This window comes from Ictidomys tridecemlineatus, chromosome 7 (assembly GCF_052094955.1).
Source record: "Ictidomys tridecemlineatus isolate mIctTri1 chromosome 7, mIctTri1.hap1, whole genome shotgun sequence".
NCBI lineage: Eukaryota > Metazoa > Chordata > Mammalia > Rodentia > Sciuridae > Ictidomys > Ictidomys tridecemlineatus.
The window spans coordinates 191612351-191634782 of NC_135483.1; the positions used below are offsets into that span (position 1 = coordinate 191612351).

At 38.8% G+C, this 22432-nt stretch overlaps 1 protein-coding gene across 22 annotated transcripts in view; it reads left to right on the forward strand.

Moving 5' to 3' along the window:
* The window catches only part of Dis3l2 (DIS3 like 3'-5' exoribonuclease 2), a 339632-nt gene that overhangs the window by 126960 nt on the left and 190240 nt on the right, over positions 1-22432 (forward strand). For 21 of the 22 annotated variants that reach the window (XR_013424398.1, XM_078018215.1, XM_040268004.2 and 18 more), the window contains one exon: positions 1912-2146. Coding sequence is in view for 21 of the 22 variants with exons in the window: in XM_078018215.1 (XP_077874341.1) it covers positions 1912-2146 (235 nt within the window). In the remaining variant the exon portion in view is untranslated. Of the gene's footprint in view, positions 1-1911; positions 2147-20835; positions 20954-22432 lie in introns of those variants that run through there. The other variant, XM_078018219.1, reaches the window with a different exon arrangement.

Sequence of the window (22432 nt, forward strand, 5' to 3'; positions counted from 1 at the left end):
GATGAATATGGGTGCAAAAATTCTTACAATATTGGCAAATCTCTTACAAAAACATTAAAAAATGTATACCATGATCAAGTAGGTTTTATCCCAGGGATGTAAGGTTTAAGATTGGCGCAGGATACAAAAATCAACAAATGTAATTCATCTTTAAGTCTTAATAGTATTAAAGATAAGAATCACATTATTATCTCAGTAGATGCAAAAACAAAAAAAACACTTGACAAAATACGACATCCATTCTCTTTTAAAACATTATTATTTAGAAATAATAGGGATAGAAGGAACTTGTCTAAATATTATAAAAGCTATATATGTTGAACCCAAGGCCTCATCATTCTAAATAGGGAAAAATTGAAAGCATTCCCCCTAAAAAACAGAAACAAGACAGGGATGGCCGTTTTCACCACTTCTATTCAACATAGATCTTGAAACTCTAGCCAGAGCAATTAGGCAAAGGAGAGGGATACAAATAGGAAGAGAGCTCAATTATCTCATTTGGCAACATGATTCTGTATTTAGTAAACCCAAAAAGCTCCACCAGAAAACATCTAGAACTTATGAGTTCAGCAAAGTAGCAGGATACAAAATTAATACCCAGAAATCAATTGCATTCCTATATTACCAGACATGAGCTGAAAGAGAAATTTGGAAAACCATTCCATTCACAATAGCCTCAACAAAACAAACAAATAAACAAACAAAAACTTGGGAATCAGTTTAACAAAATAGGTGAAGGACCTCTACAATGAAAACAGAACACTAAAGAAAGAAATAGAGGAAGACCTTAGAAGATGGAAAGACCTCCCTGTTCTTGGACAGGCAGAATTAATATTATCAAAATGGCCAAATTACCAAAAGTGTTGTACAGATTAAATGCATTTCAATCAAAATTTCAGTGATGCTATCTTACTTTTTCTTTTTTTTTTTTTTGCAAATGTTGTTTTAATGACTGAATGATACCTAATTTATTTTAATGTAGTGCCCATAAATGTCCAGAAATGCTGTCATGTGATTCTTATGTGACAAGGTCATTAAGTGGATTAGTGTCTTGATTTTTTCCCCTCCCTTTTGCTTGTTTCATAGAGTAGATGTGCATCAATCTAAGTGCTTTATATACCAATTTGAGCCTCAAAATGGAGAAACAAGACTTCATATTTAAATTTTTTTTTGTAGTTGTAGATGAACAGAATGCCTTTATTTTATCTGTATATGGTGCTAAGGATCGAACCCAGGGCCTAGCACATGCTCTTCCACTGAACTACAGCTCCAGCTCAAGACTTTATATTTTAATGAGAACATTTTGTAGACTCTGGTTCACATATAATTTTGTCCCCTCTCCCCTTTCATTTTGTATTCTAGTGGTTTCACTTAGGAATACAGCCATATTCTTTGTTGAATTCTCTTCTCATTTTCGAACATGCTGATTCGTTCTATAGGATGAACTTTTTTTTTTATAAAAGAGAGTGAGAGAGAGAATTTTTAATATTTATTTTTGTTTTAGTTCTCGGCATCTTTGTTGGTATGTGGTGCTCAGGATCAAACCTGGGCCGCACGCATGCCAGGCGAGCGTGCTACCGCTTGAGCCACATCCCCAGCCCTAGGATGAACTCCTAAGAAGCAGCATGATACTTTCTGGCATTCAAGACCTTTGGGAGAGAAGGGATGAAAGTGTAGATCAGGAGAATGAGAAGTGGATATAGTCTTGATTCAGGGTATCTTGAAGAGCTGAGTATCAACCTGGCATTGCTGGAGGGATTATCTCACATGGTAGTTTGTACACCTGGGAAATAAGAGCTCTTTTTCAAACTGTGTGGTGAATGTCTAATGCTGTCAGCTTCTGAATGTATAGTTTTTCTCCTTAGAAAAGAAAAAAAACTACTCCACAGAGTTTTTTTTCTCTTTCTTCAGGTAATTAAGCCAGAGAGCAATGACAAAGAAACAGAAGCTGCCTACGAGTCTGATCTCCCCGAGGAGCTCTGTGGACACCACCTCCCACAGCAGGCCTTAAAAGGCGATAATGATAGTCCTGATGTCATTATAGAGGCTCAATTTGGTGACAGTGACTCAGAAGATGGACATGGAGACACACAAAATGTGCTGGTTGATGGTGTTGAGAAACTCTCAGTTCGCGCTCAGGACAAGGGTGAGTCCTGGACTACTGCCTGACATTCTGTTTTGTGAATAATTAAATATTGGAATTCTCTGTGACAGAAGAAGTCACACAGCACAATTAGTATATTCCCAGTGACTGACCTGTGGCAGCTTTTAGCTGTCTGACAAATTTTTAGCTGCTGGTGGTCAGAAAGGGGACTGAAGTTCTGCCTAGCGGTTCCTGTGAGCAGTGGTTGCTGTGGCCATTTTCCTAATGGGCTTTGAGTTGTGTCAGTAGTTACCTTCAGATCTCCCACCCTGTGGTGGTTGTGAACAGAGTTACAATTCCTTCCTTCCTTTATCCTCCTCTCCCTACTTCCTCCTTCCCCTTCCTGTCATTTTTTTTTGGGGGGGGGGTTATTGAACCCGGGGCCCTGTACATGCTAGGTAAGCACTTTGCCACTAAGCTGTATCCCCAGCCAGAATTAAACCAGCCTTAAAATTCTTATAAAAAAGGACTTTAGTAGGATTTTTTATTACCTTTAAAAATTATTTTGTCATTTGTGGTGGGCATAGGTCACTCTAAATTTTATGAGCAGATTATCTTTTGAAAACATTTTAATTCTAAGCCTTTAAGAAAGCCATTCTTATTTTCTTTGATTAACATCTAAGCTATGCATAAAAAAGCAGTTGCAAACACACAGATGAAGTGTTGTACCCAAAGGCCCTGCCTACTTTAGAGAACTGAAGAGCAAGGTTCATTGACAAGTTGGGTATTCCAAACTATAGGTTTCTAAGATGCTCTAAGTAAAGGTAGTGTATTTTCTAGCTAAATTAATACCTCTGTGTACTCTGAAATGGAGAAGATTTAGCAATACTGACCTAACCTGGCTGACTAGATGATGGGCTTTGTTATCAGGCAGAAGTCTCTGGCATAGTCCCCAAGAAAGGCTAGAAGGGATGCCAGAAGATTACTAAAGGAGGATGTTCAGTAGACAACTTGATAGGAACTGGCGAGCAAGCCCACTGCACCCTGAAGAAAGCTGGAGGTGATTTTAGGAACTGACTGTAAAGGATGACCCTGTTTTTCTCCACTGCTCATGGGGTAGTGAGCTGGGCCAGGGAGCATGTTCTGAAAGCATGTGTCCTTTTTGGTGGCAAGTACTACTCATTCAAAATGACTTTCCAACTTCAAAAATTGCCACTGCCACCTGCCTGCCACCCCAGGTCCACTGACTTCAGGGCATCCGTATTCCTCTTATTTTATAGTAGTTTCTTTTGGTTTTGCTTAGATAACTAGTGGTTTCACTGTTCAGGGTTCAGGTAATTTCATTTGGATTCTTAATTCCTTGAAGTTTCATTCTTCTAGTGTTTTGCTTTCTTCTTTAAAAATGGTCAAGTCCTGTGCTACCCTGCTTAATGTGCATGTGTATTGTCATGGCAGTGTCAGTTCTCTTGTCTTTTTAATGAGAAGAGAGGGAAGTAACCAGGATCCTAAATAGTCAAATTCTTCGTCAGTAAGATCACAAAGGAGAGAGAATGACAGGACAGAGCCAGGCAAAGAAATACTTTAAAATACATTTGAGTGTTTGGCTTTAAGCTACTTTGCTGAAGCCTAGCCCTGGAGGTTGTGCTTGACAGATCTCAGCAGCCTCTTTTCCCCTGGGCTCCAAGTTCAGTGAATAAGATTCACCTTAGTTTCTTATTAACAATTGGTACAAGTGCAAGGGTGAGAAAATACTGATGGATGTAAGTGAGAACAGGATTGATGTCTGGGTTGGGTGCTAACAGTTCACTTTGCCCTTTGGGAAACCCTGATGCCAGACCCATTTTTGAGGTGTTTTGTGTTGTAATTCTCCTCCCTCCCTCTGACAGGTAAATAAGCATTGAGTGCTTTACAAGTTCACTGGATGCGTGCTTTTTTCCCCTTATTTTTTGTCCATTCTTCCTACCCACTGTTATTTATATTGCTTCCTTAGTAGCACTGACCGAAGGAACAGCCTTCATCCTTTCTCAGTATCTGGTACAGATTTCTTTTTCCTGCTAGCCTCTAAATAGAGAGTTTGTGAAACCACATGGCTGTTTTTCATTTCTTGCGCTCTTGATATTTAGGAAAATTGCAATTTGCTCTTTTAAAAATCACTGTGTTTTTAAGGGTATTTTAACCAACTTCTCTTGCTCAGAATAATATAAAATCTGGTTACAGTTAAGATATTGGTACTTTTTGCACCATTTAAGGTTTTGAAATTTGTTATTGAAACAAACCATAACCTTAAGAATACCATAAACTTTTCTTTAGACTTCTAGAAAGGTTCTTTGCTTTGTATTGTACTTGCAAATATATTATTAAGCCTAGTTATGCTTGTGTTCGAAAGTGGGGTTTTTTTTTTTTTTTAGTTTTAATATAATGTTCTTTATTCAAAGCAAATGGTATGTACTGCATGTGTATGCATGATTTCTTCCTATTTGCCCAGGAAACTTTCCTATCTTTATAATTAGCATCAGTTTCTCTGGTGTGGGCACCAGAGCCCCAGTTGCCTGCAGAAAGTATCCATCGTTGTGTTAAAAGGAAAGTTCCCTGAGCCTCTCAGACCCACACAGGAGTTTTCTTTAGGGAGAGAGCAGGAGTACACATCATCCTGAGCTACTGGGCAAGCGAGCTAAAGACCTGGGACCTCTTGAAAGTCCAGGCCCACAGCGTCTTGAGACTGAGCTTTTGCTGCCTTCAAGCACCAGCTTTGTTGTTAGCATAGAAATCTGTTATCTATGTATAAAGACTGCTGTCAGGTTCCCCTGGTATGAAATGTATCAGTGGCTTCAAAATTGTTTGGGTAAGAGTTTCCTGGTTTGCAAGTGCCAAAGGATAAAAATCATCATAGCCAAATAATACTGAATCTCTGCATCTTTCATCACCAATAATCATAAGAATGGTTTTGGCCTCTGAATCTTGTGAGCATGACATCATCAGGCTATGATGTACGTTTTCTGCCCCTACTCCAATAGGGCCTGCCAGAGATCTTTCTCGATTTTCTGGTCTAGAGACAAGCCTCTGCCAGTACCTAATGAGTGAGCATGGGTTTGAAGTATGAGGTTGATGACTCTTCCAGTTTTATATCTGGCAGCTTCTGCTGTTTTCTGGAGAGGAGGCTCCATGTGGATTTTTTTTTTTTTTGGTACTGAAAATTGAACATAGAGGTACTTAACTTTTGAGACACATCCCTAGCCCCCTTTTTAATATTTTATTTAGAGATGGGGTCTCACTGAGTTGCTTAGGGCCTCGGTAAGTTGCTGAGGCTGGCTTTGAATTCACGATCCTCCTGCCTCAGCCTCCCGAGCTGCTGAGATTATAGGTGTGAGCCACTGTGCCCAGCTCCATGTGGAATTTTTAATCCCTCCTGAGATTGGAATCCAGCTCTTACTACTTCTGTCAGGGCCTTCCCAAGTCATCACTAGGAATCAGGAAAACCCTCCTTTTTTCCTCCTTTAAGGTTATTCTCCAAGACAGTCTGTTTTAGTACCTAGGTTTCCTTAAGTTCTCTTTCCTTATTCCCCTTTGGCTGAGAAAAAGCAGACTCAGGTGATTATTGTAGTGTGATAGCTAGGGGTTATTGAAACCCTAAGAACCCCTTATCTAGATTGTGTTTTGAACCTCAGAGCTGAATTTTTCTTTCTTTCTCAGAGCTTAGTTTCTTCTTTTGCTAGCTCCTACTCTGTATAATGATGATTAATACAACTAGAAGACAGTTTGTTTCAGTAATTATGTTAAAAATTAAGTGTCTAGCAGTTTACATCAGCCACAATTTTTGATCATTGTTTTGTGCCAGTCTTTAAAAATTTGACTTAAAAAAAAATAAGCAAAGTCTTGTTCAGACTCCTTTTAGAAAAGACTGTAGTGGGGATTTTTGCTTCCTTGTCTTTTAAACTAGGTAGATATTGTAGTCATACTAAATAGAGATAGCTGGTCAGAACCTGTGATATCCTAAGACCCTAGTCTTATGTCAGACTAGCCCATGAAGTCTCCAAGGAAATATATGCACAGAAGACAAATCAAGACAGAGGTGTTATTTATTAACTGAGGCTTTTATTCACTCCAGAATGATTTCACAGTTTTCACTCCCACTAGCAATGAATGAGGCTGCTTACATCATCACACCCCTACTGAAAAGTAAGATTATCCAGTTTTCAAATTTCTGTGATTGAAAATAAATTACCTAGTCATATCATTTTCTCAATGTTTTGTCAGGGTTAGGTTTTTGTTGATTTGCAGGAATTTATTATTATTTTTTGTAATAAACCCTGTTTCAATTTAGATATAACAGATTATTTTCTCCTATTCTGTCAATCATTAACTTTGTCTGCAGTGTCTGTCACAGAACAAAAATTTTTATTTTTGAAGTGACATTAACCTTATACTTATGTGTGTTTCCGTTTTTACATCTCCTCATGTCGTCTTTCATTAAGTCTACAGTGTGCTTTTTGATGAACTTCATGATGCTTATTCTTCATTGATTGAGATTCTTATTTGGTCTCCTTTCCTCTCTCTCTGATGCTGAACCATCCTTGAATTCCTAGAAGAAATCCTACTGAATCCTGATGTGTTATTATGTTTTAAATATACTATTTGATTCATTTATGTGCTTTGGAGTGTAGAATTTTTGTGTCACATTAGAATGGATCTCAGATTTTCTTATTATCCAATATTTAGAATCAAAATTATAATAGCTTCATGAAATACCCTCATCTGTTGTTTTAGTCATTTTTTTTTTTTTGTCGTTGTGACCAAAAAGACCTGACAAGAACAATGTAAAGGAGGGAAAGCTTATTTGACACTCATGGTTTCAGAGATCTCAGTCCATAGATGGCCTGTTCCATTGCTATGGGTCCAAGGTGAGGCAGAATGTGGTGGAAAGGCAGAGCAGAGGAAAACAGCTAAGGACATGGTGACGGGAAGCAGAGAGCTCCTCTTACCAGGGACAAAATATAAACCCCAAGTCACTCTACCTCCTACTTCCTCAAGCCACATCCTGCCTGCCTCCAGTTACCCAGTTAATCCATATCAGTAGATCAATCCGCCAATTTAAGTTTAGGTTCTCATAACCTAATCATTTCAGCTCTAAATATTCTTACATTATTTCACATATGAGCTCTTGAGGGAAACCCCACGTCTAAACCATAACATTGATTTTTGATGTCTATATTTTTGTAGAACAGTTTGTATAAAACAGGAATTAACTGTTCCTTAAAATTTGGTAAAACACATTGTAAAACAGCTTGCACCTGCTGTTTTTCAGGAGGCAAGATCTTTGCTGTTTTAACCTCTCTCACACTAATTGGTCTGTTCAAGTTTTATATTTTTTCTTGTGCCAATTTTGGCATTCAAATTTATTAGCATATAGGTAGTCCTAAGACTCTTTAATATTCTTTTATTATTAAAAAATATCTCTGTGTTGGTACTTTTGCATCCTTTTTCATTCTTTATTAATCTTTTTTCTCCTCTCTTTTAAAATTTTTGCTCACTCTTGCTTGCCAAAGTTCTATCTTATTAATCTTTATAAAGAATAAGTTTTTTGGCTGTTATTTTTATTTATTTATTGTTGATGATGGTGTTCTCTATATCATCAGTATTTGCTCTTTATTATTTAATTCTTAATTTTGGGGAGCTTTGCTTACCCCCCTTTTCCCAGTGTTTTGAGTTTAATACTTAGCCTATTGTATTTTTTTAATATTTACTTTTTTAGCTATTGTTGGACATAATACCTTTACCTCACTTATTTATTTTTATGTGGTGCTGGGGATCGAACCAGGGTCCCGCATGTTCGAGGTGAGTGCTCTACTGCTGAGCCACAACCCCAGCCCCTAGCCTATTGTATTTAACTTTTCTTTTTTTCTTATTTACATTTTTAAAGCTATAAACACCCTTCTAAATATATCTTTAGTTATATTTCATAGATTGTGATATGCAGCATTTTTGTTATTCAGTAATTTATTTTATAAATAGATGTCTAAATAGTCATTATGCTCTCTCTCCTGGTAAGCAGTAAATACAGCACAGGTCATATTAAAGTATTTATTATTATATTAATATCAAGTTAATTTAATAAAATAACAATACTTATTAATAAATGTTAACCTATAAGTAACTTAAATGTTACTCTTAAATATTTGATGTATAAAATATTTAAATCTTTTATGTCCTTTATGACAAAATAGGCTAGTTGTTTATTAAGGCTATTTTCTTCCTTCCTCCCTCCCTCCCTCCCTTCTTCCTTCTTTCCTTCCTTCCTTCCTTTCTTTCTTCCATAGTAGTTGGACACAATACCTTTATTTTTTATTAAATATTTTTTAGTTGTCATTGGATCTTTAATTATTTATATGTGGTGCTGAAAATTGAACCCAGTGCCTCACACATGCTAGGCAAGTGCTCTACCACTGAGCCACAACCCCAGCCCCCATCCTTTATTTTATTTATTTATTTTTATATGGTGCGGAGGATCAAACCGAGTGCCTCGCACATGCTAGGCGAGCACTCTACTGCTGAGCCCATCTCTAGCCCAAGGCTATTTTCTAACTTTTTTTGCTAAATTTTTTTGTTAATGTTTAGTTTTATTGTGTTATGGTTAAAAATGGTCTGTATGCTTAATTCTTGATAATTTATTGACCCTTTATATATTACATGGCCGATATTTGTAAATATTTTCTGTGTGTTTTGAAAGAAAGATGTGTATACAAAGTCTGTGTATATAAAAATTTACTTATTGTTCTTTCTTTCATAAGCTTTTGTTTGTTTGTTTGTAGGTTCTTGCTATGTTGCCTTTGCACTTGTGATCTTCCTGCCTTGCCTCCTAAGTACTACTTATTATTTTTGTACTTAATCTCTGAGAGGGATGTTTAAAAATCTGTGTCAGAAGTTTTTGCTTATTTTTATTTCATGCAGTTATATCAACTGTAGTTCGATGTCTTTTTGAAGTTGTTTTGTCAGGTACATATATGCATGCATACTCACATGGATATATTTTGGTAAATATTTATATACATGTTGATCACTGATATTGAGCATTTGCTATGTGCTAGGCCCTAAGGACTTTGTCATTATTCTTCATTAAATTTAATTAGTTAATTCTTATACCTACTCTCCATTTTAGGAATATTGATAGTATCTATCTTAGATAAAAACTAATAGTTTTTCTTCCCAAGAAAAAGAAAAGTTTCATAGTTGGCAGGTGCACTTTAGAATCACCTAGTAGTTTTTAAAAACTATCAATGCGTGGATACCACCCCAGAAATTCTAATTCTAGTTGATCTGTGATAGGGATTAGCATTGGTATTTTGGAAAAAAGCTCTCCAGAGTTCCAAGAATTCTCTTATGTAGCCAGATTGAGCTGCCTTAGGACCAGTCTCAGTGTCCTCTTAGTCACTATGCTCTCTCTCCTGGTAAGCAGTACACACAGCACAGGTCAAACATCTCATAGTGTCCAGTCCACAGTGTAACTATAGGCTGAAGTCTTATCTTTCATGCTTCACAGTATTTCTGACTCTCAAATCATCCTTTCTTCCTGTACTTCACAGCATGTGAACTGCAGATCGCCTCCTCTCCATAGACTCTCCTTGTTAGATTTGAGAGTCAGAAATACTGTGAAGCATGAAAGATAAGACTTTAGCCTATCTTAAGGTTTTCTGTGGTCCATACTTGTAGGCCTGAACATATTTATGAATGAGAATCCTTTTCAGATTCTGTCTTATGATGTGTAATGCTTTTTAACTTTAAACAATCCCTTTTCTGATCTTAGTGCTAATCACTGAGGGAATTAAATATCCAAGAAAATTCTTGAATGTAGATTCAAGAAAATTCTCATTGTCACTTGTAAGGAAGCAAATAATTTGAACCAGTGATTCTCAATGTTTTTGAACTCAAGACACTTTTATGCTCTTGCACTTGGTTGTTTTGATGTCCTGAGGTAAAATAATTTTGTCTGCAAGTAATAATTTTGCCTCTTCCTTCTAATTTTGTACCTCTTATTTATGACTTTATTTCATTGGCTACCACTTTTAAGAACTGTATTGAATAATAGTAGTGACTACCTTTTACAGTGTGAATGGGAATGCTTCCAGGATTAAACCCTCAAGCACAATGCTGAGGGTTTGAGACCCAGTTAACTCAGTGTCCTCTTTTTTACTAAAAGTTTCTGTTGGGAATGGATACTGAACTTTTTTCAAGTGCCCTTTGAACGTGTTCCAATATGTTGTTTCTCCTCTTTGACTTAATATGATGGCATCTACCGTTGAATAATGTTTCTATCCCTCATATGGCCATGACCCTCATTTGGCCAGGTTATGTAACATGTTTCAATGTGTACCTCAGTTAGGTTTGCTACTAATTTGTTTATGATTTTTGGATTTATAATAAACATGTGATTGGTCTGTAGTTTTTTGTTGTGTGCTATCTTTGTTTTGCTATTAGGCTGTATTAACTTTATTAAAATAAGTAAGGAACCTTTTTACTCATTACTTTGAAATAGTTAAAATAGCATTGAGGATTGAGTATTCTGTGAGTGAATCATTTAAAGAACTCATTTTTGAAGCATGGGCTAGGGTTTTTTTTTGTTGTTGTTGTTGGCAGTTTTCTCTATTTCTAATGACTATTGATTTCTATTTTCTTTCTCTTCTTGATTAATTCTGATGATTTATGCTTTCCAGGAAGAATCGTGCACTGTAACTACATATTGAAATGTATTAGAAGTGACTTTTATAGAGTATCTTCAGTTATTTAATTTCCTTTGCATCTGTGATCATACCCTTTTCATTTTGTCTTTTATTTGTTTTACACTAGCTCATGACTTGTCCAATTTTTAATATAATTTATTTGGCTGTTTTTACTTATTGTAAGTAACTTCTGCTTCATATATATATATATATATATAAAATCAGAAATTATAACCATTAACCAACTCATGTCCCCTTGTGTTCATTTCCTGATAATCACAATCTACTTCCTCTCTGTGAAGATTGGCCTGTTCCAGATATTATGTATAAGTGAAACCACACGTGGATTGTCATTTTATGTCTAGTTTATTTCACTTACCATATTGTTTTTGAGGTGCAACTGTGTTGTAACAAGTATCCAAATGCCATTCCTGTTAGTGGGTGAGTGATAATCCATCTGGTGTATACCTTATTTTGTGTATATACCCATGCTGATAAGAACTTGAGTTGTTTCTACCTTATTGTATATTGAATAGTGAATCATGCTGAAATAGACATCAGTATGAGAGTATTTGTTTGACTCCCTGTTTCTAATTTTTTTTTTTTTTTTTTTGGTGGTGCTGGTGATTGAACCCAGGGTCTTGTGCATTTGAGGGAAGTACTCTATCAACTGAGCTATATCCCCAGCCCTCAAATTCTTTTTATACTTCTATACAGAGGAGTAGAATTGCTGGGTCGTATGGTAATTTTGGTAGCTTTTTGAAGAATGTGAGAGTTTTTGGAATGAGATTTTTTAAGGACATATAAATACTTGATTAGTAGAGAGGAGTAACAGAAATAGAAAGTCACGATGAAGCATAAAAAATCTTGACAGAATAATAATTACATCTGATCTTTATTGAAATGTCACTGGAGATTGCCAAACACTTTTTCCGGCTGTCCTTTCTGCTACCTCCTTTTCAATTTTTTTTTTTTTTTACTTTTCTCCTGGAGTCATTCCTGCCTATTTGCCTATTGCTCTTTGACACAGCAGCAGACTTGGGGACTTGGGTTGCAGAACATTTTTCTACCATTACAAATAACATCTTTGATAGAATGTGCTCTGTCCCACTAGCCCTCTCAGGCCCTGGCATAGGTGCCTGTCACCTGTCTTTTAGCATATGAGTATTGGAATAGAAATTTAAAACAAAATAATCTCTCACAAACCTTGTTTGTCTCGTTGTCTGGAAATAGGGGCTCCTAGGCCTTTAACATGTCTGTCACTAGAGTACCCGTCCTTCTCCTCAGAGGCCAGTGAAAACTGGAGGTCTCTGGAGTCACCAACCCTGAGATCTTTTAGCTCCTTTTCCAATATGTCACTCCTGACCCTTTTGCTTGCTCTGTACTTTTAGCTTCATACTTGGCTCCCTGATGATTTATATTTATAGTCCATTGGGGTTACTAGAAACAAAGAGGGAAGAACAGCTTCCTTCCTTCCTTCCTTCCTTCCTTCCTTCCTTCCTTCCTTCCTTCCTTCCTTCCTTCCTTCCTTCCTTCGTACTGGGAATTGAACTCAGGGGCACACTAACACGGAGCCACATCCCCAGCCCTATTTTATATTTTATTTGGAGACAGGATCTCACTGAGTTGCTTAGCCCCTCACTTCTGCAGAGATTGGCTTTGAACTTGTGATCCTCCTGCCTTAGCCTCTCGAGCTGCTGGGATTGCAGGCATGTTCTACTACACGTGGTGGGAAGAACAACTTCTGAGTGATGGCATAATTTTCTCCTTATTTCCCTTCCTGTAATCACTAGACTTCAGTTACCCTTGGACTTTTTTTCCCAGTCCACTCACAAATCTTCCTCTCTGGTACGTTCCAGGTCAAGCCAGTCCATGCTAACAACAAGTATGAAGGAACTCAGTGTCATATCTGTTATATATTATGTTTCATTGCCATAGAAATCATCGCCCACTGGACAGTCCCTGAAAGATCATTTGTTCTTATTGACATGCAGTGTTTGATCTCTAGTGGCTCCTTGTGGGGCACTGTATTTTTTTTTTTGCAGATATATCATAACACTTGATGAAAATGGTAAATTTGCTTTTAGTTAGATTGCATAGTGAATTTAAATTCATTTTGTTGCAAATGATATCATTCAACTGTGATAACATTGGCTCTTCTTGCCGATCAGAAGCTCTAAAGAACAGTTATGTTGTTTTGATTTTAAAAAGTGATAGAAAATGTATTAAAATGTAATTGTTCCTAAAAATACTTTAAGGGCTGGGAATATAACTCAGTTGGTAGAGTGCTTACCTCGCATGCACAAGGCCCTGGGTTCAATCCCCGGCATCACACACACACACACACAAAAAAAAAAAAAAAAAAGAGAGAGAGAGAGAGAGAGAGAGAGAGAGAGAGAGAGAGAGAGAGAGAGAGAGAGAGAGAGAGAGAGAGAGAGAGAGAGAGAGAGAGGAGAGAGGAGAGAGAGAGAGAGAGAGAGAGAGAGAGAGAGAGAGAGAGAGAGAGAGAGAGAAAAAGATATCCTAGGCAAAAAATGAATAATTAAAAAAAATCTGTAAAAAAAAATGCCACTGTGGCCAGGCGCAGTTGTGCACTCCTGTAATCCCAGTGGCTCAGGAGGCTAAGGCAGGAGGATCACAAGTTCAAAGCCAGCCTCAGTAAAAGCGAGGTGCTAAGCAACTCAGTGAGACCCTATCTCTAAATAAAATACAAAATAGGGCTGAGGATGTGGCTCATTGGTCAAGTGTCCCTGAGTTTAATCCCTGGTACCCCCCACCCCAAACAAACAAACAATGCCACTGTGCTTAAGGTTAAAAGCAACTGATCTAGTTCATCCGTTTTTGTCTTACCAACAAGGGAACTGAGGCTCAGAGAAGTACTTTGCTTGTCCAATGTTCCACAGGAATGTAGAGAGTTCATAAAAGAAAAATACCTGTATCCATAACAATAGGTTATATTTTTAAAAGGGTAACTCATGCCTTTTCAATTTAATTTCTTTTGGGGCATTGTTCACGTCTGTCTAGCGTTTGTTTCCTCTTTTCACTTTCCTGTATTTACCCAGATTTTCATTGGATATCTGCTGCTTCCTCAGATTCCTTGAACTTTGGGTGACGGTGACTCTAGCAGCAGAGCTAGGTCTTCTCATTGCCATATATAAATTTCTTGGCAAACTTAGTTGCCTTATGCCAATAGCACTTTATGCATCAGTGAGAGTGTTCTAATCTATACTGTCCAGTATGTAACCACTAGCCACTTGTGATTGTCAAGCCCCTAAAATTGTATTTTATTTTATTTAACTACATGTAGTTAGCCACTTTTTTTTTTTTTTAAACATTGGAACTTTATATCATTGCCTCTTTCCAGAGACTCTGTTCAAAAGCAATACAATCAGGGTGAATCCTACTTGAATTCTGGACTTAGTTTCCTAATGGATACAAGTAAGGAAGCATTTATCCCTAATTACTGTTGACAGCTATCATATGACTTGTTAAGTAATATCAGTAGAAGAGTGAGGACTAAGGAAATTCTGGGCCCCTACAGCTATGAGAGCCCTGGATCAACTGACCCTGAAGCCTTCCTAGTCTTGAACTTCCAGTTATATGAGCCAGTAAGTCACTTTCCTTAGTAAGCCATTTTGCAAATTGGGACAAATTTCATAGCTGATGGGGAGATCTGTGTGGTGAAAGGTGATGTGAATGAGCTCTGGTTCTACTCTGCTATTTGCTTTCTATATGAACTTGGACACATCACTTTTCTTCTTTACTTCAAGGTTTTCATTTGCAAGTGGACATTGCTCTACTTTATGTCTCTGAGAATAGAAGCCAAGGCAGGATTATACACAGGTCAGGATTGACCAAGTTCAATGGAAAATCAGATATAATACTTAAGAGAAGAATTCAAGAATGAGTGCAACATGATTTCTAGTTAGGAACTGCTTGGGTGCTGATATTCTTAAGTGAAAAATCAAAGACTTAGGATGAGGAAAGCTATGAATTCAGGTTTGATTGCATGTTGAACTTGAGTTTAGTAGGGACAATCTGGTTGTGACAATTAGTAGGTGAATGGTTTATAGAAGTATAGACCCATAGGAGGGATGGTGAGAGTACCTTTCTGAATATTATTGATTAAAGCTGTGGGACATCATCGAGATTGTCAGGTAGATGGACTATGATCAGAACTGCCTGAAGTGATCATCATCCTGTAAAATGAGATCTTACTTGGAGATTTGAAAGCTCAGGGGCAGAGGTGGACATTTGGAAGCTAATTGTGGTGGAGATTTTAAGAGCCTTACACAACACCAAGAAGAAAGATGAAAGGAGTGTGCCACTGTACCTGGCTGTGGTGGGTGTATTCAAGGAACAAGTTCTCTTCTTTAGTGGGTGTCAGGTGACTGAAGATTATTTTCATTAAAAAGACTAATTCTCATATGAATTGAATATCAGCCTTTATTTAGGGAAAACTCCTCTCTCCTTTGTTTTCATTATTACTTTGTAACAATTGCCTGGAAAAGTTTGATTTGATATTTATTGAACAGATTCACAGAACCCTGTGAATCAGCTCTGCAAGGGCATCCCCACTTAATTCTTCCTGCAATTCAGAGGCTGGCTGGTTGTAAAGTGAGATTCAGGCCTTCAGACTCCAGGAAGGGAAGGCCCTGTAGTCAATACTTCCTTTTTCCTCCTTCTGGTTGGCATGATCCAGGTTTATTCAATTAGTAATAAAACCTTTTTTGCAATTTGGCATTTGACCTTAAAGTTTTGTGTATTTTTCCCTTTGTTAGGGACCCTTTTGTGCCACTTTACAGAATTACATGTGCCTGCAGATTCATCTTGTTGGCACTCATTCCTCTTTGGATTGCTCTATGTAATTCCCATCCTCCTTTGAGAACTATTGGTGAGGCTTTTCAAGTCATGCAGTAACATGCCAAGGGAAATCATTGCTTCATTGATAGACTTGGAGTAATGATGGTCGTAATCTGCAGAGATTTTCAAAAAGCTGTTGAGGATTCTAGCTCAACCTATTGCATAAAAACTGGGCCATGTGGCTCTTTTCTGGAGGAAACTGCTAGCTGCCCCACTCTAGATATAAAAGGACTGTCATTAAGGACAGATCTTTTTTTTTATTATTATTATTTTTTTAGTTGTCGTTGGACACAATATCTTTATTTTATTTGTTTACTTTTAATGTGGTGCTGAGGATAAAACCCAGGGCCTCACACATGCTAGGCGAGCATTCTACCACTGAGCCACAATCCCAGCCCCAAGGACAGATCTTATTTAACATTTTACAATAGAAAACTCTCTATGGTTTTCAGTAATGCTAATTAAACAAAACAGTAGCCTCCAAAACACTAAAAAGTGAGTGTGTTACCCTGTCCCTTTAAGTGGAATCTTATTTCTACCCTGCATACCCTTTCTCTAGTCCCCTGAATGAAAGCTTGTCTCCACAGTGAGGTCTCTCCTCTTTGTTCCTCAGGTTTTAGTGCCCCTTAGCTCTGATTCCTTTGCTGGAGCCATAAACAGTAGTTGAAAGTGAACTTGATAGGCTTGACTCTCATGCTCACTGCTGCCCACCTATCTGAACGCTCCTCTGGCCCTGTCTCTGCAGTTCACTCAGGCTACATTGTATCTTCTGTTCCAGGTATGAATGCTCGTTGGGCCCACCCTGGTGCAGCGGGACCAGAATCCAAACCTGTCTGACTAGCCCTGTTCACTTCTCTACCAGGGATGAGGGTTCCAATAAAATGTGTCAAATCTCTTAGTAGGAAAAAAAAAAAGTACTGAATAGGCACTTTTGCCAGTCATCCTTGCCTTCATTTTCTTTATTCATAAAAAAACCTTTGTAATAAATACTCGCCTCAACTACTTCACAGATTCTTGCATAAATCAAATTAGGTAATGGAAGGGAAAGTTTATTAAAAAGAATAAGGCCTACACAATATGATGATATTAAGAAGTGGGGTCCCTATGAATGGGGCTACTGACCTCATAAAAGAGACACCTGTGACTCCCTCACTCCTTCCATCACGTGAGGACCCAGTGAGAGATTGCCATCTGTGAACCAGGAAGGAGTCCTTACCAGACACCAAATCTGCCTACACATTGATCTTGGCCTTCTCAGCCTCCAGAACCATGAGAAATAAATTTATTGTTTATTAAAAAAATAAGGTCTAGCATTCCACTATGGGCATTTTCCAGACTATTTTTTGAAGCCTGTTGTCTCTGGAAGCGGTGATTTTCACATTGTCCTCTTGCAGAGGTCCTCAGATCCCCTGGTGGTAGTGATGAGCTTTAACAGCTCTCTGGCTGCCCATGTTCACCAGAGCCTCTTGCTCTTGAACCTGCCACTAAAATCTCAGGAGTGCAAACTGGATTTAAGTATCCCTAAACACTCACTTCTTCTACCCTTTGTGTGTCTGAGCTTCCTCTCTTCTGCCATAAATGCCACCCAGTTCCCTGCTCCTCGTGGGAAAATGCCTCCCATTCTTCCAGTGCCAACTTTCATTTTAGAAAAATATTACTTTTCTATCACCGTGTAACAAATTGCCACAGACTTGGTGGCTTAAAACAGCACATTTATTTTCTCACAGTTTCTGTGAGGCAGGAATTGGGATGTGGCTCATCCAGGCCCTCTGCTTGAAGCCTATTGTCTCTGGAAGTGATGAGTATCACATTGTCCTCCTGCAGAAGTCCTTCAGTGTTCCTCACAGTGCTGCAGTCGGAGCATTGGTCATCCGAAGGCACGACTGGGGAAAGATCTGCTACTAAGCTTTCATAGTTAGTGACCAGAGTCAGGTCATTGTAGGCTGTTGGACTAGAACTTGGCTTCTTGCTCACCTTTGAGTGGATGCTGCCTTTAGCTGTTCTCTACATAGGCCTTCCTGCAGCTGATGCTTCATCAGATGCTGCAAGAGAGAGACTCAGTTGCCAAAGTGGAAGTTAGAATCCTGTGTAACCCAGTCATGGAAGTAACACACCATCATCTGTGCTGTATTCTGTTGGTTAGAAGCAAGTCATGGTCCTGCATGTGCTCAATGGGCAGGGATTCTATGAGGACATGAAGGGTGGGTCTTACTAGGGACCTTTTTGGGGTTTTTTTGAGGGGGGGGGATATACTAGGGATTGAACCCAGAAACATTTTACCCCTGAGCTACATCCCCAGCCCTTTTTTGTTTTTTATTTTTGAGACAGGTCTCACTAAATTGCTGAGGCTGGCTTTATACTTGGAATCCTCCCGCCTCAGCCTTCTAAGCCACTGGGATTACAGGTAATATGCCACAGCACATTGGGGACCATTTTAGAGTAAGCCTTTACTTACTAATGTATGACCATTCACTTTTGTTTCCAGTTTACATTTTATGAATGGTATATTTGTGGTTGGATTTGAAAAGATGTCCTCATGTAACTTTTTTTTTTTTTTGCTTGTCTCTAGTTCAGATCCAGAACAGAGTCTTGTGTTTGCAATGGTTTTGCAGAAGAGTCTCCTTCCTTCTCTTCTTTGAAACCAAAGAAGGATTGACCAGGTACTCTCCTGTGTCATGCCTGAGTCCTCTTTCTCCACGGCAGTCATTGTAAAGCCTTCAAATTTGCCAAGTTGGCAGCAAAACCAATATGACTCATCCATGTCTATATAACTTGATTAGAGGCATCCACATTAGCCTGATTTGCATTCAGAGCTACAGTTTGTTACCTTATTAAGGAGGAATAATTTTCTATCAAGATAGAAACAACATCAGCTTCAAACATTAGCTGTTTTTGAGCGATGCATTGTTCATTTTCCTAGTGACTTTATGGATCTTAGAAATGATGCTGTCTGTAAATATTAATTCAGTCGTCATTAAACTATCTGTCTTCCTTTCCTTGCAGTGATCACTCTGTGATTCTGCTATTTCTAGATCACAGCAAATGAATTGAGAAAGAGGGCTGGCCTTTGGGGAAGCACCACTTTAATTTTTTCCTTTTCACCCATGCAGTGGGCTGGATGTAATTATCCCTGTTAGAGATGTTTAATGGGGCAAGTATTGAATGTGCTTTAAGAGACCTGGAGCATAATGAGATTCGATAAGTACTTAATGTATGTGGCAGATTCAGAACGTGATATAACTCATCTAGTCAAACTCTCCATGTTTAGAGGCTTATCACCTTTTTCACTGATTGCAGATCTAATGTATTAGCTTGTCTTTAGAAGGCAGGTAAAGAAACATCAGTCTGGTTTCAGTTGACACTATGTCTCTGGGACTGAAATGGTCACATCACAGTTAGATGTGAAGTTTGTTTCCTTTAAGAAAACCTCAGATGGAAGTCAACTTAAAGTTGGAAGAATCATTCCTCTGTTGGGAAAGATGCAGAATGAGGGAGGTAAAGCCAGCTTAGATGGAAGCACATCAGTGGATGTGCTCTCATTTTGGGTCTTTGGGGAGCCATGAGGCTAAAAGCCAATTAAAGTTTTATTAGAGAGAAATTTAAGTCATTTCTCCTGGGCAAGAGAAAGATATGGAGCAGAGGGAAGCAGGAGGGTGTTGAAGTGAATGCTGTTAACATCTGAGGATGGGAATCAGTGCAAAGCCCATCTGAGAAGATGACCCTGTGAAGGCCTTGGGTTGGGGGCCAAAAGCCAAGCTAACCAGGGCTCAGCTTCAGCTCAGGAGCCTGAAAGCTCCTGTGTGGTTGGCCCAAGGAGGAGTGGTGACATTCTGCCAGAATGAACACCTTCTTTCTTAATCTCTCACCAGTTTGCAAACTGAAATGGTATGGGAAAATGGGCACTGAAAGGCTTTTGTTCCCTTTTTGCTGCTTGGATATCAGCTCCCTTTTCATTCATTTATTTATCAAATTGCTCTTAATGTATTCAAGCATTCTTTCCCCAGTCTTTTCCACAGTGTAAACTCTCAGATAATGTCATCTAATTGATATTCCCAACTTCTACTCCAATATGAAGGACCGTATCTCCAGCTTGGGCAGAGGAAGTGGGCATGCTTATGACCCATTGTCTCCCCAAACTCAAAATATGTCCCAAGTAAAGTTGACTGACTCCCATTATCTATTACCTGGGCATCTCTCTCACATGTCATGTTTTTCTTTCCACTCTCACTTCTGTCAATGCTGTTGAGATCCTGGAGCTAGTGTAGCAGCATGGGGAAGGGATGAGGTGTTAGTGTTCATGAGACTTGGGTTTGAATCCTGTCTCTGCTACTACCTGGCTGATATCCATGGATAAGCATGCTATTTGATATTTGTGAGCCTCATATCTCTTGGTTCTAAAATTGGCACATTAATCTATGCCTGCCTCATTGGTCTATGGAGAATATTAAATCTGGTAACATGGGCAAATTACCCAACAAGGTGCCAGATGTGTGATAGGGGCTCAATGATGAGTTACTACTTATTTGATTGAAAGCATAGAGCACCATGCCTAGTATGTTCAGGGATGCTGTTTTGGGATAACATTCTCACTTGAGCCTCCTCTGAAGTGTGGCAAACAGCTCTTCCAGGCCTGTTTGTAATCTCATGCCCTCCTCCATGTGTTTTGATACAGTGAAGTTGTCATGTCCTCTCTGCCTGAGGTTAATCCTTTCCCTTGGATTCTGGATCCCATCCCTTCCTTCCAGGGGCCCCTCCCTTTCCTAATTGTGCCTGCTTCAACCACACCTTCCTTACTTGTTCCTTCTCATCAGTATTTAACCATTCCAAACCTCCTCTCTTATCTTAAAAAAAATAAAATATTAAAAGCTGTATCATGATTTCTCTCTCCCTGTAGAGCCACCACCCTGTATTATTCCATTCCTTCACTGCCAGGCTTCCCGAGCCCATTCCACACCCTCATCCCCAAAGCCCACACACATCCCACTCAATTTTCCAGGCACAGCATCTTAATTTCACTTTGTTTCCTTCATTAAAAAGAGTCTCACTAGGATCACCTGTGACCTTGTCACACTGCGGACTATTCTCTCCCTATTGCAGTGTTCTCTAACCTCAGGCCAGCCTGACTTTTCTTCTGCCTCTCTGACCACATCTGTTTTCTTTGCAGGCATTTTGCTTTGCTGTTGCTTTGCTTAAATGTTGGTGTTCCTTGCTATTCCATCCTGGGTTTTCTTCCCTTTGGATTTTGAGCAGTCCCCGAGGGAGTCAGTCCACTCAGACATTGATTCTCTGTGCACAGGTAACTCCCTCATCTCTGTTGCAAGCCCAGAACTTTCTCTTGAGTTCCAGATCTAGTAGATGACACCTCAAACTCACTGAGACCCTACTGGCCTTGTGTTCTCTCTTGATTGTCTGAGTGTGATCTTCCTGTGGTGGCTCATTGTTCTTATAGCATTGGCTCTCATACTTCAGTGTGCTTTAGAATCATCTGAAAGCCTTGTTAAAATTCAGATTGTTGGTTCCCACCCCAGAAGTTTCGAGTCAGTAGGTCATGAGTGGGACCTGAGAATGTGATTTCTATAGGATCCTAAGTGATGATTATGCTGCCGCTCTGGGAACCATGTTTAGAGACCCTCCGTGATAAGGAAATGAGGCAGGCTTTCCTGCTTTTTGCTTGACCCCATAGATCTGTACCTACAGATACTCACTAAGTCATCTTTTTCAGCTCTGCCCCGCCAACCTGGAACTTCTGCCTGACTCCTGTCTCACTTTTCCTGAATAAACCAGTGCAGTCTGCTTAATAAGAACAGATCATGTCAGCTTCCTGCTGCTATTTCCTCCAGCTCCCACTGCCCTCAGAATAAATCCAAGCTCCTCTAATGCCTGCCTGGCCTCTGCCTACCTGCATAGCACCATCTCTTATCCTTCTTCATTTTGCATAGCATGCATCAAACGGAAAAGCATGTGTGATTTCAGTGTGTTATATAGCAGTTATTGAGTGCTTACCGTAACTGCTCTAGCCACGGTAGCACTTCTACACGTATTCCATTTGATCTTCCCATTAGCCCTGTAGAGTAAGTTATAAGTTACATTTTTAAAAAATATTTTTCTTTTTTTAGTTGTCAGTACCTTTATTTTTATTTATATGTGGTGCTGAGAATTGAACCCAGTGCCTCTCACACACTCAGCAAGTGCTCTACCACTGAGCTACAACTTCAGCCCATAATTTACATTTTACACATGAAGAAATGAGACTTATTTTATAATGTTTTTGTTGTCCTATATACCAGTCTTATCCAGGCCCTTGAGCTCAAGGAACAGAGTTGGATTCATTCAGAACTTACTGCAAGAGTTAATTAACATCTGTTAATAAAATCTAAAAAATTTTATTAATGTATTTTGTGCCAGGGTACTACATGTAAACATAACTCATGTAAACTGTATCTAATTTGAACAGGTGGAAATTGATAAAGAGTAACTTGTTCAAAGTCACACAGCCCAAGGTTGTAGGATCTGAGTTTGAATTTATGTCCTGTGACTCCAAAGCTCATTCTGTCTGTCATCCCTGTGGATGGAAGCACACATGTTTTATTATATGTGGTACAATTTGGATGTGAGGTGTCCTCCCAAAGCTCATGTTAGACAATGCAACAATGTTGAGAATGTTCAGGGTGAAATGATTAGATCTGAGAGCTATGACCTGATCATTGGATTAATCCATTTTATGGATAGATAATTTGAATGGATTACTGAGTGGTAACTGTAGGGCAGGTGAGGC